We start from the raw sequence: 18,591 nt of genomic DNA, 5'->3' as shown, positions 1-18,591 counted from the left end.
TTATGACCACATATGGGGTGTTTCTGTAAACTACAGAATCAGGGCCATAAATAATGAGTTTTGTTTGGCTGTTAACCCTTGCTTTGTTACTGGAAAAAATGGATTAAAATTTTAAATTTGCAAAAAAATTTAAATTCTGAAATTTCATCTCTATTTGCCAATAACTCTTGTGGAACACCTAAAGGGTTAACAAAGTTTGTAAAATCAGTTTTGAATACCTTGAGGGGTTTAGTTTCCAAAATAGGGTCATTTTTGGGTGGTTTCAATTATGTAAGCCTCACAAAGTGACTTCAGACCTGAACTGGTCCTTAAAAAATGGGTTTTGGAAATTTTCAGAAAAATGCTTCTAAACTTCTAAGCCTTGTAACGTCCCCAAAAAATAAAATGTCATTCCCAAAATGATCCGAACATGAAGTAGACATATGGGGAATGTAAAGTAATAACTATTTTTGGAGGTATTACTATGTATTATAGAAGTAGAGAAATTGAAACTTTGAAATTTTCAAATTTTTCCCAATTTTTGGTAAATTTGGTATTTTTTTATAAATAAAAATGAATTTTTTGGACTCCATTTTACCAGTGTCATGAAGTACAATATGTGACGAAAAAACAATCTCAGAACGGCCTGGATAAGTAAAAGCGTTTTAAAGTTATTCACACATAAACTGACACTGGTCAGATTTGCAAAAAATAGCCTGGTCCTTAAGGTGAAAAATGGCTTGGTCCTGAAAGGGTTAACGGTACATACTCAGATTGGGTCACTGTCACTAGTGGAGTACCTCAGGGGTCATTATTGGGCCCTATTCTCTTCAATATATTTATTAATGATCTTGTAGAAGGCTTGCACAGTAAAATATCAATTTTTGCAGATGACACTAAACTGTGTAAAGTAATTGACACGGAAGAGGACAGTATACTGCTACAGTCTATAAATGGCAAAAACAAAAAACAAATCTTCTGATACGTTGCCTGGATAAATAGCCGCGGCAGGTCAAAAAGTGATTTGGGTACAATTCACACTCAGTTCAATGCGTTTTAGTAGACCGCGCGTATTTCAAGTAACCACTCCAAATCAGAGTATCCACTTCTGCACGTATTGGTAAAACATTAGTCTCCACAGGAATCTTTCTTCCTCCACTGATTCCTATGGAATACCAAAATCACACTGATAGTGAAGTACTGCTACTATCGATTGCAAGCACACCTGATATTATACTCACAGGCGCACAGTAGTATGCAGGCATTTCAAACAAGAGCTATATAAGCAAGTACATCAAGGTCAACCTTCCCGATGGTAATCCTATAAGTCCCCCTGACGAAGCTTGAGGCGAAACCCGGGTCGGGTGTGCAAAAGGCTGCTGCTTTTTATCTTTGAATTGCTTATACCTTTTATGGAATTTGTGAGTATAATAAATACTTGTTTTATACACATTGGAGACAGTGCTTCACTATTGTAGCAAACTCCTTATAGGATTACCATCGGGAAGGAGGACCTTGATGTACCGTACTCTCAGGTGTGCTTGCAATCGATAGTAGCAGTACTTCACTATCAGTGTGATTTTGGTATTCCATAGGAATCAGTGGAGGAAGAAAGATTTCTGTGGAGACTAATGTTTTACCCATACGTACAGAAGTGGATACTCTGATTTGGAGTGGTTACTTGAAATATGCGCGGTCTACTAAAACGCAGTATACTGCTACAGATGGATCTGGATAGATTGGAGGCTTGGGCAGATAAGTGGCAGATGAGGTTTAACACAGACAAATGTAAGGTTATGCACATGGGAAGGAATAATGCAAGTCACCCGTACATACTAAATGGTAAAACATTGGGTAACACTGACATGGAAAAAGACTAGGAATTTTAGTGAGCAGCAAACTAAGCTGTAAACAGTGTCAGGCAGCTGCTGCCAAGGCCAATAAGATAATGGCTTGCATCAAAAGGGGCATAGATGCCCGTGATGAGAACATAGTCCTACCACTTTACAAATCACTAGTCAGACCACACATGGAGTACTGTGTACAGTTCTGGGCTCCTGTGAACAAGACAGACATAGCAGAGATGGAGAAGGTTCAGAGGAGGGTAACTAAAGTAATAACTGGAATGGGGCAACTACAGTACCTTGAAAGATTCTCAACATTAGGGTTATTCACTTTAGAAAAAAGACGACTGAGGGGAGATCTAATTACTATGTATAAATATATCAGGGGTCAGTACAGAGATCTCTCCCATCATCTATTTATCCCCAGGACTGTGACTGTGACAAGGGGACGTCTGGAGGACAGAAGGTTTGTACACAAACATAGAATAGGATTCTTTACGGTAAGAGCAGTGAGACTATGGAACTCTCTGCCTGAGGAGGTGGTGATGGTGAGTACAATAAAGGAATTCAAGAGGGGCCTGGATGTATTTCTGGAGCGTAATAATATTACAGGGTATAGCTACTAGAAAGAATTGGCTTCTACCTCACAGTTTTTTTTTTGCCTTCCTCTGGATCAACTTGCAGGATAACAGGCCGAACTGGATGGACAAATGTATTTTTTCAGCCTTATATACTATGTTACTATGTTACTATGTGTTTGTGCATTTTTCAGCATCAAAACTAAAGCCTAATGCTCTAAACACTTCAATGGAAAACTATGGGATCAGTTCTAACATGTTTCTCTCAGGTTTATTTGTACTATGCTAGAAGTAAACTATAAGAGATGGCTGGATATATTTGAATTCAAGAGGACAAGCCAACAATATCTTACCCATACAGTAAGATGTCTGCCAGTACAGTTATAAGCTCTTATTAAGGCCGAGTTCACACGAACGTGTGTGACCCGTGCCTGTGCTGCGGCCCCCAAATTGCAGGCCGCAATGCACGATCGCCGGCCATGGGTCAGCCGCATCAGATCGTGGACCCATTCACTTTAATGGGTCTGTGATCCGCCCGTTCCGCAAAAAGATAGGACCTGTTCTATGTTTTTGCGGAACGGAAGTACAGGACGCAACCCCACGGAATCACTCCGTAGTGCTTCCAAGTGGTCCCGTTCCGTGCGGCCGTTCTGCAATTCCGGATTTGCGGACCCATTGAAGTGAATGGGTCCGCATCCATGATGCAGAATGCACACGGATCTGTGGCCGTGTATTGCGGGCCACAATACGGCCACGGATCACACACGTTCGTGTGAACTAGGCCTAAGAAGGAAGGGGCAGTATAGACCTTTTTCTTATGTTGTAAAACCCATTATAGTTATTGTATTTTCACACAGCTTTGCATGTATCAATAATACAGATGAATATAAGAAACTTTGTGATATATCAGAGAAAAATGTCCTGTTCTAGATTTACCAGCTGTTTTCTACCTCCCACCACACACACATACACACCTTTCTAAACTAACTTTCTCTTGGAAATTTGTGAGAATCCATGTTGTGAGGCCAAGATGGGCACCCTGCTCACTGAAGGATCAGATAACATCATCAAAGAATTCTATGGAGAGGGAATGGTGTGGAGGAGGGATGAAAGTTATAGGCAAGGATAAATGTATTCCACAATGGTGCCATTGACAAATACAACTTGTATTTCAAAAGACAAGTTCTCCTATGGTTACGTTGATAGAAAAAAAGGATATGACTGTCAGAAAACAGTGACTTACAAGTGAAAGAATGTGGTATGCCCATAACACTATTCAGTTGTAACTGGCTGCATTCTTAATCGGTTAACTATTAAAAACTTCAGTTATTCATGATTGACTTTGTAGTATTGAAGTGTTAGACCCCCTACACATATGTCCGGCTATCCGTCTCTGTTCCCCTCTGGCATGAAGCAGAAACCTTTTGAGGGGAATTGAGCCAGAACTGATCCCATGGTTTTCTATGGCATCGTGCACATACTGTACATCGTAAGCATCAGTTGTAATGCTGGATGCTAAATAGTGCCGGAAACAAAAATTCTGTATATTCAGTTTTTTGTCTGGTGCTATCACTTTACAGATGTTGGATCTGTGTGCTGAAGTACAGTACACTTATATCAGCTCCAGCATAAAACAACCGGCCAGGCACAGTTGATGTGAACCTAGCCTTGGTCTCTAGTGCACTATTATTACAATCTCTATAGTATGCATTGCAATCTCATTTTTGTTTTTGATTTTTGTTTTGTTTTTAATGTATATAATTTATGAAAAATATCAGCAATAAAAACATTCAGATATAGCTAAACAAGCAGGAAAAGTGTAGTTAAATTCTCAAGACTAGCTAACTAAACAGAAATGATGTAAGAAAAAGGCACACAGCCACAAGCTACAGTATGTGTATCATGGTCATGCATCCTATTTTTCATGATTTGCGCATTTTATTGCATTTTACACTATTTGTTTCCTCACTGCTTTCCAATGCTTTGATGACAAGTTATATTTTTGTAAGCATCTATCTTCTGAAGTCAGTTTATGTTCATCTTTTGACAAGGCATCTTCCATACAATGGCTGTTATTTCATCCTACAATATCATATTTCTTTGTCATCCATGGAAGATGATTTATTTCCCTTTTATCCACAATTGTTTCTTTAATCTAATTCATATTAATGCTGCTGGGAGGAAGTGATATATAAAATGGTGTTATCTATTTTTAGGCTACATTGTGCAACAGGAATTTAAAAAATCCATCATTATTGATCAGGGTCATGTGCATTTCCTAAGACACCAAATCTAATCATGAATGAAACAACCACAAACTATGCATAAATACTGTAAATGTGTTTCTAAATATACTGTAACTCAGTACCAGTATGATAGATGCTCTTCAGTGCTATATGCAAGCATCTGGTGTCTAGAAATGACGCATCAGTCTTCAAAAACTTAGATTATACTCAAACTATAGATGGAAGCTCAGTTTGGAGACTCCATTATTTATTTATTGCCTTATGTGATGGCATGGCCAACCTGTGGCTCTCCAGCTGTTGTAAAACTACAACTCCCACCATGCCCTGCTGTAGCCTGCTAGCTGTAGGCAGTCTGGGCATGCTGGGAGTTGTAGTTTTGCAACAGCTGGAGAGCCTCAGGTTGGCCATCCCTGCCTTATGTGATTTCAAGAATAACCCAGCAAGAAGCTCCATTATGACAGACACCATAGCAAAGTCACAGAGAATAATGCACTAGAACAACAGATGCAAACATAATACATAGACTCTAATGATAAAATATTAGACTCTTGGCCAATATATTTGGATCAAAACACATCTGTGCCCATCTACCCAGTGCCACGGTGGTCTAAGGTCAGGCAGGTCCTACTCTAAACCTACCTATGCCGTTGTGCATCTATATTCAGGAGAGCAGACCCTGCACATATAGTGTGTGGCTCCTAGTTACCGCTATTTGCTTCAGCAACCAATGAGAAGTGAAGCACACACAGCTATATGTACCACCTTAATCAAGGTCGCCTATTAGAAAGTGCACATGAATGCTACTCCTAGGATAGAAGCGCATTGACACCTGAAGGTGCCACTCCTTCAAGACAAATTGGAAAAAAAAAAAAAAAACACCATATCAAACCATAATGGAACCCTGATAGACCCCCTTATTTGATTAATTAGACACAGTGTGGATAATTACATTATGAACTCAACATTAGTTGGACGCTATTGGGGTGGTCAGATTTTAGTCATTCATCCTTGAACTAGAGAAAATAATAACATTATTCAATGTTCTTTAATAGTTTTATGACTGTAAATCATAGACATTATATTATATCTGATCTTTGATCGTGGACGGGCATTTTGTGTTGTTCTTAGTGGTAGGAAACGAGCGAGCCCATTCAATGCTTTGACTCAATGGATGATTGTTTTAAATAATGGGGATATGCAAGCAATTGGGTAAGTAGAGAAAATAGGAAATGCATAAATCAACTCTCCTTTTATGATGGAGTTTACCTCCAAAAAGTATTTCTAAAAGAGTAAAGTGTAGAAAAACAGAATTTTAGAAGGAGCCACCAAGTTGGTCATACATGCCCATGCTTGGAGGCCTACTATTCCCTTATCTGGGGTGTATTATCTGTAAGTGGGAGATATTCTGTTGTTACTCATTAGAGAGAATTTTCTATATTTTTAAAACCTCATTTTCTTTTGTCAGTGAAAGGATGGCATAGTATTGCCTTTGTATATGACACCAGTGGAATGTATGAAATCTTGTAACATCATTTCTTAGATATCAGAGTTCCTAAGAGGCAATATGAAAAATGTACACCAATGCCTCATCCAGCATAGAGGCAGGGCAGAATGCTGGTTGCAGAGTGCCATTGCATTTGTGTCTTTTTCTTTGTATATGTATTTCGCCATAGTGATGTGCACCTGCATATAGGGTTGTGCTGATTGAATCCCCCACATTTTTTCTTTGTAGTATATATTGGAGGCGTGGCGATCTCCTTTGAGTCATGCACACCTGACCAGTCAATCTGTCCTGGAGGCTGGTTTTAAAATCAGTATAAAACTGAGTCTGCTTATATAGCACCTACCAGGAGCCATTTGGCTCCAGGAGAAGTATATAGTGGGCTCAGCATGCATGTTGGTACTTGCATCCCTGGATCCGATGAAAGCTGTAATGGCACCGGACGGGGTTAAAAGCAGAGTGTGCTTGGCGTGCTTGCTGTACCTGCGCTCCCTGGACTTTGTGTGGCTGTCATGGCCCATAAACAGGTAGGAACTAGTGTTAGGGACCACTCCATAGAGGCGACCTTGACGTGGTGAGTGGCTTATTACGCTTTGGCCAAAATGTACACCAATGCCTCATTCAACATCCAGCATAGAGGCAGGGCAGAATGCTGGTTGCAGAGTGCTATTGCATTTGTGTCTTTTTCTTTGTATATGAAAAAAAAATAAACTGGAAAAAAGGGCCAGCACTGATAGGAATGTGTAATAAAAATACATACAAATTGTTTATTGAAAGTGGCAGCATGTTTAGTTGTGGGCATCACATCTTCATCAGGCCACGTGATACTCACATTGAAATGTGTTGCTTTTTACTTTCTACTGTATATCCAATTTGTTTCTATTTTTATTACACATTCCTATTGGTGCTGGCTCTTTTTTCCTGTTTGTTTATATTGCATCCAAGCCAGCGGTGATCTTTGGATCTCCTACTTCATGTCAAGCTGTAGCTGAGGAAACATTAGATGCCATTATCAGTGTTGGCCCTGGTTTGTACAACACTATAAGGTGGGCGGATTTCCTTTAGTCTCCCTCGCCTCTTGTTCAGTTTAGTGGTCATGCTCTATGTGGTACAGAGTTCATAAGATCACTCAGCTGCCACATCATTTCTCTCTGATGTTGTGTGGACCCTCTGCTAACATTCTTCACATCACGTTTTTCCTACCCTTTTAATGGATACATTGTAATAAAAAAAAAATACAAAAGTGCAGCACACCACAATTTTGTATCCTGCAGAGTCCGGTTAAAAAATGTATATGTTATTATTACTGCATTAGAACTGAGAAGGGACCCAGGAACTAGGGATCACAAGTGATGGCAACCCTTCACCACCAATATCTGCACCACCGTCAGCACCTGACAACAACTAATGTAGAATTTAACTAATTTAATATAGAAATGCTTGTTAATGATCTCTTATTTTGGAAAATGTATTTTCATGACAATTTTTTCTATTTTCATTAAATCTTAAGGCCGTACCCCGCAACAAAGCAAAGGCACGTATATACCGATACCTATCACGGAAGAACTGGAAGTAGGAAAGTGGGGAGCCAAAATTATACTCAATGATTACTACTCTGTCACTTTATCGATATCATCTGCTCCAAATTGCATCATAGGCAAATTCCGTATGTATATTGCTGTGTTAACACCTCATGGAATACTGAGGACACCCCGAATGTCTAACACAGATACCTACATTCTCTTCAACCCATGGTGCAAAGGTAAGGCTATTGCCTTCTGGAACATTTCTATACACATGTGCCGGCTTCTCTATGCAACACTTCTTGTATGTTTATAGATAGAGGGGGCAAGGCTTCAGCAAGTGTGAAAACGGCACAAAAGTTTGATCATTTAGATCTTCTAGTAAGCTGACGATTTATGTAGGTTTCTAACACATTTGCTAACATTTTATGTAGAGCAGCCAACCCATTTAAGGAGAACAAATAGAAGAAAAAATTGGGTAAAAATTTTGGAAAAATGCCCCTTTAACAGAGGTCGCATAATTTTGTTCAGTAAAGAAAAGGAATAGGTTGTCATTTACAACCAACCACCTTTCAAGTACAGTATAATGCAGACTAGTGAATTGAAAGAGTTTCCTTTTAAACCTCGTTATAAATAAAACCCTATGGGGTAATTTATCAAACTGGTGGAAAGTAGAACTGCCTTGGTTGCCCATAGCAAAAAATCTGATTCCTCCTTTCATTTTGGACAGCATCTTTGGAAAATGAAATTAGAAATCTGATTGGTTGCTATGGGCAACTAAGTCAGTTCTACTTTACACCAGTTTGATAAATGAGCCCCTTTATTTTTTTCATCAGCTACACATACATATCTTTCAGTCGTATAATTTTATTTGCATTTAGTCCCATATTCACTATTACATTTTGATTGTACCATCCTCTGGAAACAGCCTACCACAGCAGACAAACTGAATTTACACTCATACAAGGGGCACAATAAAAAATAAAAAATAAACTGTTTTATCTGTTTTGATATATGTGTAATTGTGGGTGAATAATGTGGTTATGGCGACAATTTGGTTTGTCGGCTGCAGTGCACATTGTCATTTTATTTGTATATCTTTACACAATATTTAGCTGCAGAGGTAAAAAAAGATCTTTGTGGGACATATACATTTTATATATCTATTTTTTTAATTGTGTACTATTCCCCGGTAACTGAAGCATCCATGGGAGCTCCATTTGGGTGTTCACTGTGCGCTGTGTAAGCTGCAGTAGAGAAGACAGAAGCATTTACAAACTGCTTGTGTCTCCTCATCAGGTTGTCCATTATTAATTATTAATCTAATGCCTGCAGGCTGCTTCTGAAACAGAAAATGTATACTTACCTACTCTCTGCCGCTCCGTTCATTCTTACTGCCTGTCTTCACTGAGTCCCTGTTCCTGCCCCTTGAGTGTTCACATTTGACGCTGCATGGTCACATGCTCTGCTGCAGCCAGTTACTGGCTTCAGTGGTGATGTGCTGTTTATGGCCACATCACTGCTGAAACCAATCATTGGTTGCACAGGAACATGTGACCATGCCCATGGAGTGCCAGATGAAAACTCTTCGGGGACCAGAACATGGACATAGCAGAGGCAGTGAAGACCGGTGGTGAATAGTTAAGTATGAATTTTTTGTTTCAGGAGGCAGGATGCAGGCATTATATAAAAAGATAAACCCCTTTATGAGTAAGCTGCAACCAGGAAATCCACTGATAAACCAGATGCAATGTCTTGTAGGGCTAGCTCAGCTGAATGTAATCATAGTTTTCACTTAGCCATCTGTTGCTTTTTTCAGAAAAAAAAATTACTTTTAATCCATAGGAAAATGAAGAGTTACTGTAAGTTCACCGAAGACGGGCCCAAGACACCCTATGCACCCTTGCTCCTCCTACTTCCTCTGTTGCCCCTCTCTCACCAGCAGAACCAGGAGGGGACTGTGCCGGAACCTGGCTATGTCAAGGAGGAGGAGGGGGGCTGGTAAAGGAAGCAGGAGGGGCAAGGGGCACAGAATGACTTGGGTCCACCCTTAGTGCATGTAACAGCTCATTGGCATATTGATTAAAAGTACTTTTTCTCCAGAAGGAAGCAAGAGATAACCCTACAAGGCATTATGCCTGGTTTAACAGTGAATTTCCTGGTGATTGACTCCCTAGGTCATACATTAACAATTGCACAGGTTTAGGCTCAGGACAGTGCACCATTTATGTACCGTATGGTGCATGGAAATAAACTTTTTATTGGAAACTGTAGCCTTGCTTGCCATAGCCACCACTGAACTTTAATTTTCTAAAGAACACAATAAAAAATAAAAAGTGAACCCTGGTGCCATAGACAAGGCCACTTTTTGATATATTAGGTCCTCTTTAACAACTGGTTCATTACACTAGTCCTATGTCATTCGTTTATGAGAGGCCAAAAATCCTAAGATTTTCAAGCAAAATGGACGCTTTCAGATAGTCCTGTTTAATTTTCCAGCTTTTCCTAAGGTGTTGCCCATTATCCATTTTTATCTCTATTAGTTTTTTATATTATGAATTTTTTCTTTTCAGCAGCAAAGAAGTATATAGGCTTGTCAATGGAAATGATCCTTCAGTTTAACTTGTATTTGCATTTTTATTCTTATTATACCTTTAGTTTATATATATCTTGTTTCCATAGATTATACCACTGATCATTTAACCTCAGTATTTATAAAAAATGTTTTAATGATATTCATATTTCTGCTATTATAATAGATGATGCAGTTTACATGGATGACGAAAAAGAGATAGAAGAATATGTCATGAATGATATTGGTGTGATTTTTCATGGAGAAGTAAACAATATAAAGAAAAGAAGCTGGGAGTATGGGCAGGTGAGATCTTCTTTGCAACGTAGTTTTCCTAATGACTTATTATATATAGTGTTGGGAGTGCTCCACTTAAAGCCCCTTTATGAGCAGGTAATTGGTCAGATTCAAGTATGCATTTTAATTGATGACCCATCCTTTGTATAGGTCACCAGTATCTGATTAGTGGGGGTCTGACACCCGGGACCCCAACCAATCAGCTGTTTGTGAAGGGCGCTCATAGTAGCTTTGCTTAGGCGATGTTATGTCATGTTTATCGGTCACATGGCATAGGCGCAGCTGCGATAGCAAGCACAGCCACTATACAATGTACGGCGCTGTGCTTGGTGAACAGGAAGAAGGCCACTGCGCTACTGCAAGCACCAGTGGCTTCTCAAATAGCTGATCAGAGGGGGTCCGAGTGTTGGATCCCCACCCATCAGATACTGATGACCCAGACAGAGGATAGGTCATCAGTAAAAAAAAAAAAGTCTTATTAAACCCCTTTAATAGGTCAAATATTAGTAATAAAATGACCTTTTATTGTAGAGAGAAAGGTTTATGCGACTATGAAATTGATGAAAGATTTCTGTCACATTGTGATATGCAAGCCCGAATCTTTTGATTGATCACATTATAAAACAGGTGATCAAAAATGAATTTAAAATGATTTTTATTAAACAATAGCAATGTTTGTAAATGCTTGTCGGTAATCATTATAAGATCACTTACCGTAATCGTATCCGTAATCACTAATAGTGATGAGCGGCAGGGGCAATATTCGAATTCGCGATATTTCGCGAATATTTGGGCGAATATTTGGGCGAATAGGGATCATTTTCTTGATTGCGAAAATTCTCATAAAAATTTGCATGAACTAGTATTTTTTTAAAAATTGAATATTCGCGATTACGAATATATTTTGCGATATTCTAAATAATCGCGAATTCTCGAAGTGCTGATATTCGCGATTAAAATTCGCAATTCGAATATTCGTGATCAACACTAATCACTAATAGAAATTTCTGCATGTGTAAATAGGCCTTCATGGAGCATTAGCTTGCATAGTAAGTGGAGATGAGCAAAGTATTCAAAAATTCGATTAGGCTTCTTCGCCAAATTTTACAAAAAAAATTGCATTTCTTTGTAAGTAGTCGGTGCCATGACATGTAGCAGAGTTTGCACTGCTCCCCAGCATTGTACCCCTCAGATGCCGCGATCATGTATGTACACAATAATCGGGTGTAACATAAAAAATAAAAAAAATTAAATCATACACTGCTCAAAAAAATAAAGGGAACACTTAAACAACACAATGTAACTCCAAGTCAATCACACTTCTGTGAAATCAAACTGTCCACTTAGGAAGCAACACTGAGTGACAATCAATTTCACATGCTGTTGTGCAAATGGGATAGACAACAGGTGGAAATTATAGTCAATTAGCAAGACACCCCCAATAAAGGAGTGGTTCTGCAGGTAGTGACACAGACCACTTCTCAGTTCCTATGCTTCCTGGGTGATGTTTTGGTCACTTTTGAATGCTGCCGGTGCTTTCACTCTAGTGGTAGCATGAGACGGAGTCTACAAGCCACACAAGTGGCTCAGGTAGTGCAGCTTATCCAGGATGGCACATCAATGCGAGCTGTGGCAAGAAGGTTTGCTGTGTCTGTCAGCGTAGTGTCCAGAGCATGGAGGCGCTACCATGGGACAGGCCAGTACATCAGGAGACGTGGAGGAGGCCAACAACCCAGCAGCAGGACCGCTACCTCCGCCTTTGTGCAAGGAGGAACAAGAGGAACACTGCCAGAGCCCTGCAAAATGACCTCCAGCAGGCCACAAATGTGCATGTGTCTGCTCAAACGGTCAGAAACAGACTCCATGAGGGTGATATGAGGGCCTGACGTCCACAGGTAGGTGTTGTGCTTACAGCCCAACACCGTGCAGGACGTTTGGCATTTGCCAGAAAACACCAAGATTGGCAAATTCGCCACTGGCGCTCTGCGCTATTCACAGATGAAAGCAGGTTCACACTGAGCACATGTGACAGACGTGACAGAGTCTGGAGACGCCGTGGAGAACGTTCTGCTGCCTGCAACATCCCCCAGCATGACCGGTTTGGCATTGGGTCAGTAATGGTGTGGGGTGGCATTTCTTTGGAGGGCCGCACAGCCCTCCATGTGCTCGCCAGAGGTAGCCTGACTGCCATTAGGTACTGAGATGAGATCCTCAGACCCCTTGTGAGACCATATGCTGGTGCGGTTGGCCCTGGGTTCCTCCTAATGCAAGGCAATGCTAGACCTCATGTGGCTGGAGTGTGTCAGCAGTTCCTGCAAGACAAAGGCATTGATGCTATGGACTGGCCCGCCCGTTCCCCAGACCTGAATCCAATTGAGCACATCTGGGACATCATGTCTCGCTCTATCCACCAACGTCACGTTGCACCACAGACTGTCCAGGAGTTGGCAGATGCTTTAGTCCAGGTCTGGGAGGAGATCCCTCAGGATACCGTCCGCCACCTCATCAGGAGCATGCACAGGCGTTGTAGGGAGGTCATACAGGCACGTGGAGGCCACACACACTACTGAGCCTCATTTTGACTTGTTTTAAGAACATTACATCAAAGTTGGATCAGCCTGTAGTTTGTTTTTCCACTTTAATTTTGAGTGTGACTCCAAATCCAGACCTCCATGGGTAAAAAATTTGAATTCCATTTTTATATTTTTGGGTGATTTTGTTGTCAGCACATTCAACTATGTAAAGAACAAAGTATTTCAGAAGAATATTTAATTAATTCAGATCTAGGATGTGTTATTTTTGTGTTCCCTTTATTTTTTTGAGCAGTGTATTTACCTGAGCCAATTGCTTGTGACAGGCCAGCTGTCGCCATCTTGATTGAAGATCTAGCGCAAAATCAAACGCAAAATCTTGAGTGTCCCATGATGACGGTATGGTAACATCATAAGTCATTGCACATGGGATTTTGTGTGAGATCTTCTTTCTTTCAAAATTCTTTTTATTATTTCAAGAAAATAAACATCCACATAATATAAAATGTTTAAAATGACACTTAGTAGAAAGTTATACATCAACCATGTTGCATAGCGGGTTAATAGCATTTGGACATTGTAAGGGCTCTTTCACACTTGCGTTCTTGTCTTCCGGCATAGAGTTCCGTCGTCGGGGCTCTATGCCGGAAGAATCCTGATCAGGATTATCCTAATGCATTCTGAATGGAGAGAAATCCGTTCAGGATGCATCAGGATGTCTTCAGTTCCGGAACGGAACGTTTTTTGGCCGGAGAAAATACCGCAGCATGCTGCGCTTTTTGCTCCGGCCAAAAATCTGGAACACTTGCCGCAAGGCCGGATCCGGAATTAATGCCCATTGAAAGGCATTGATCCGGATCCGGCCTTAAGCTAAACGTCGTTTTAGCGCATTGCCGGACCCGACATTTAGCTTTTTCTGAATGGTTACCATGGCTGCCGGAACGCTAAAGTCCTGGCAGCCATGGTAAAGTGTAGCGGGGAGCGGGGGAGCAGCATACTTACCGTCCGTGCGGCTCCCCGGGCGCTCCAGAGTGACATCAGGGCGCCCCAAGCGCATGGATCATGTGATCGCATGGATCACGTCATCCATGCGCATGGGGCGCTCTGACGTCATTCTGGAGCGCCCCGGGAGCCGCACGGACTGTAAGTATACCGCTCCCCCGATCCCCGCTCCTACTATGGCAACCAGGACTTTAATAGCGTCCTGGGTGCCATAGTAACACTGAACGCATTTGGAAGACGGTTCCGATTTACCTTCGAAATCCACCCAAGTTAAATCTGTTTTCTGGATCTACTGATCCAGAAGGGAGAGGACAGTCAGATATTAACGGAGATTTATCGTAAGCCAACCTCGACGAACAGTTGTGTGAGATCTTCAATCAAGATGGCGGTGGCAAGCCAGTCGCAAGCAAATGGATGAGGTAAGTATGATTTTTTTTTTTTTCAGGAAAAATCGATTTGATACCACGAAGCATGAGGAAATTCGGCTTCCCAGCGAATCAAATTTTCCCTGAAATTCGGATTGAAGTCCAAGCGCCAATAGTAAGGCTAGGTTCACATTTGTGGTGGAAATGCTGGCAGGAGATTCCAGCAAAAAAAAAAATAATGAAATATTGCTGCATGTGGCGGTATTTTGTCTGGCAAAATGTGGATATTCATACTGGAAATCCAACTTACCCCATTGTAGTGAATGGGATCAGTTGGGTGCTGGCAGTGTTTGGCATACAGTATGCCGGATCTTGTGGTTCCAGTATTATGTTTCTGTGCCAGAACAGAATACCGGAATCTAAGCGCAGATGTGGACTCAGCTTTACACAGTTATAGGATAAAAAAAGACTCAGGTCCATCAAGTCTAACATATAATCCTAATGTGTAGATCCAAAGGAAGGCAAAATTCCTTCTTGTTTCTTACTAGAATAAATAGCGGGACCAACTTCAGCTTGCTTACTCTATACAAATATATAGGATTTGTCTGGTTTAGAAAAGGACACCCATTTTAAAATTCCCAGTTAGGGTATTATGAGTTCATAGAGGGTAGTCTTCTATTTAGGAACATTATCTATTAGGTAGAATGGAGAGGGGCTTCAAATCAAGTGTGTAATGATCTGCCCTGCGGTGGTAATATAGGAAATTTGTCCACTTGCCATTTATCCTTACAGATTGTACAATGTCTAATTTCCAGAGGTCTACGTAATGAATAAGTCATGGGGTGGTCACCCAGGGATACTTCAAGCAAAATTAAATTGTCCAATGCAAATCACACCTTTAGAGCAGGTTCAGACATAGCAGAACTGCTGCTTCCAGACTTAGGCTACTTTCACACTTGCGGCAGAGAGATCCGGCAAGCAGTTCCGTCGCCGGAACTGCCTGCCGGATCAGGCAAAATGTATGCTAACTGATGGCATTAGTAAGACTGATCAGGATCCTGATCAGTCTTAAAAATGCCTGATCAGTCGAAAAAATGCATTGAAATGCCGGATCCGTCTTTCCGGTGTCATCCGGCAAAAACGGATCCGGCATTTATTTTTTCACCTTTTTTTCAGTCTGCGCATGCGCATACCGGAAGGACGGATCCGGCATTCCGGTATTCTGAATGCCGGATCCGGCACTAATACATTCCTATGGGAAAAAATGCCTGATCCGGCATTCAGGCAAGTCTTCAGTTTTTTTAGCCGGAGATAAAACCGTAGCATGCTACGGTTTTCTCTTTTGCCTGATCAGTCAAAACGACTGAACTGAAGACATACTGATGCAAACTGAACGGATTAATCTCCATTCAGAATGCATGGGGACATACCTGATCAGTTCTTTTCCGGTATAGAGCCCCTGTGACGGAACTCTATGCCGGAAAAGAACAACGCAAGTGTGAAAGTAGCCTTACGGATGGAAAATTCATACAGTTGCAGCAAAGTGGATGGAATTTTAACAAATTGCTGAAAATTTCTGTGCATAAATTGACACGGAAATTCCTAACATGCCGATTCTTTCTGCATACTGTGCCCTCATATTTCATTCTTTGTGATCCATAGGGGGGGCACCCACTGCAAATCCATGACAAAATTTTTTGATGTAGACATGGCACAGACTTCTTTGGTCCTGTATGGACAGACCCTTAGACTGGAAAATCACAGGTTTTGATGCAGTTTGATGGGAGGTTTTTATGAGTATTTTTGAGTCAAAGCTAGGAGTGGCCCCAGCAGAAAGGAAAAGTAGTCCTTCTGTTATATTTCCCATTCATATCCATTCCTGGCTTTGGCTCAAAAGCTGCATTATAAACTGCATATGTGATTCTATCGTTTATGCAGTGGTGTAGCATGGAGAGGGCCAGAGCCAAGCTAAAAGGGGGCACCCGGCCACTAGAGCACTGTCAAACATTGGGGTTCAAACAGTGAATGCATGCAATGCACTAAGTGCTGGGCGAGCATGCACTGACCAATCAGTTATCAGGCCCTGCAGATCAGGCCTAAAACATGCTGGCTGTGCGCCCCTCAAGTGGGCAGCAAGATCAAAAAAGCAACCAGGAAGGGCAGAGAGAACGAGGTATTTTTTATTTTTTAAGTTTAAGGGGATGCATTGGGTAATGCGATGCAGAAAAGGACTTTTAGTAAGAGGAGGAGGGAAGGGGGTGCCAGTGCCCAGCCATGGCCCATGGGAATTTTGTATGATAAGTCTCAGTGGGGATGGCTGGGCTGGGGGCCCCACAGTGGAACACGGCCCCCATGTGACCTCCAGCCTAGCCATCCCCATGAGGGGGCCTAAGATGGCTTATAGGTGGTGTCCAGCTTTTTTTAAGTGATGGCCATAGTGATAGGCCATGACTAGCTGATCGGCAGAGGTAAGACACTCTGCATCCCTGCTGATTCTTTGTTGCTGGAAGTCGCTGCTAGAGCTACAGAGCATTGTCAACATCATAGTGGACAGCGCTCATCACTGCAGTGCTGTTCCCATTGATTTCAATGGAAGCAGTGCTGTAGTGACAAGCGCTGTCCACTACAATGTTGATGTTGCAGTGTAGTTCTGCCACGACTTCTCATGAAGGAGCTACACAGAACAGCTGATCGGCGGGGTTGCGAGGTGGACAAAATATTTAACATAGAGGATTATTACTTACTTCTAATTGCTGTGCAGATTCCACTTAGGCTTCCAGAGTAATAGTCCTCCTTATTATGCACACAACCGTACTGCCTCATTGCCAATGCTGCGGACCACAAATAGTGCATTCCGTATTGTGGTGTGGACCCATTGACTTGAATAAGTCAGCAATCTGCAAGCTACGGGCAAAGACAGAATACATTCTATATTTTTTGCGGTGTGGAGGCACGGACCCGAAAACCCACGGAAGCGCTTCCAATCCGTGCCTATGTTGCGCAAAAAATAGGTCATGTCGGTAATATCTTGTGAATGGCGGACCCATTTAAGTCAATGGGTCTGCACTGCAATAAGGAGTGCACACAGCCAGTGCCCGTATATATTGCGGACTCACTGTTTACGGTCCACAATACGGGCACTGAGCCAGTACAGTATGACCCCCTAGACCATTCCCAATTCCCATTTAGGCCCCCGCCCAGCCTCATTGAGAGTCAGAGTAGCAGGTGAAGGGGTGCAATACTTGGCTTGGGCCGGGCGCTGGCCACCCACACTACGTCACTGCCTTTATGTTCATACGGTTTAATACTTCAATTCTGCCACTGAATCTGCCACAAGATCAGCTTGTTTTCCAACCTGATTTTAGAGACAAATCTTTATATCACAAACTATTTTTGGAGCTAATTTTGAAACGGATTAAAACGTTAATTTTCCACAATAAATCTTGCAAGGCATTACATTTTTTTTGCAATATGTTATTTGTTACTGGAAGTCACAACTCTATTCAACTATTAAAGACGACTTTCTTGTAATTCTAGTTTGAAGAGCAGATACTTGATGCTTGTCTTTTTTTAATGGACAAAGCTCAACTGGATCTTTCTGGAAGAGGAAATCCTGTAAAGATCAGCCGGATTGGATCCGCAGTGGTATGTGCATTCATTTATTTATTACATTATTCTTTATTATTTCTATTATTATTTCTACCCAATATTTATTCAGCTGATAATTGCATAGATATTTTTGTGATCCAATTAATATAGCATTCTGAATATTACTAGCAATAGTTTTTTTAAATAAAGGGGTTGTGAAGTTTTAGTCTTTTGCTTTGTCATGTCCATATGTTTAAATCCATCTGCTAAAAGCATTTCCCAGGATACCATTTTTGACAAAACCGTATAGCCACTTTGTTCAACACTACAAAACAAACAGTATCCAGTTGTTTAAATGTCAAACTGTTTGGCGCATGGATTCCTATTTTCTAGGTGTACAGTCATGCTGTCAGTGCTGATTACTGCAGCGCTGTTCTCCTCTGTCTTTGCTGTTCTCCTTGAACCTGGTGCTCACTAACTGAATAGGGAAATGCTGGGATGATAAAGGAGAATAGCATTGCAGCATGACAGATAACTTGCTAAAATAATTATTTAATAATATATC

General features: G+C 41.2%; 1 protein-coding gene across 3 annotated transcripts in view; it reads left to right on the top strand.

The window, feature by feature from the left end:
• The window catches only part of F13A1 (coagulation factor XIII A chain), a 256,915-nt gene that overhangs the window by 103,733 nt on the left and 134,591 nt on the right, over positions 1–18,591 (top strand). For all 3 annotated transcript variants that reach the window (XM_040432510.1, XM_040432507.1, XM_040432508.1), the window contains exons 4-6: positions 7,659–7,910; positions 10,431–10,549; positions 17,976–18,083. In XM_040432510.1, coding sequence (XP_040288444.1) covers positions 7,659–7,910; positions 10,431–10,549; positions 17,976–18,083 — 479 coding nt within the window. The remainder of the gene's footprint in view (positions 1–7,658; positions 7,911–10,430; positions 10,550–17,975; positions 18,084–18,591) is intronic.

Source organism: Bufo bufo, chromosome 5 (genome assembly GCF_905171765.1).
Source record: "Bufo bufo chromosome 5, aBufBuf1.1, whole genome shotgun sequence".
Taxonomy (NCBI): Eukaryota; Metazoa; Chordata; class Amphibia; order Anura; family Bufonidae; genus Bufo; species Bufo bufo.
The sequence above is the reverse complement of the archived record's forward strand: the minus strand, read 5'-3'. Positions and strand labels throughout refer to the sequence as shown.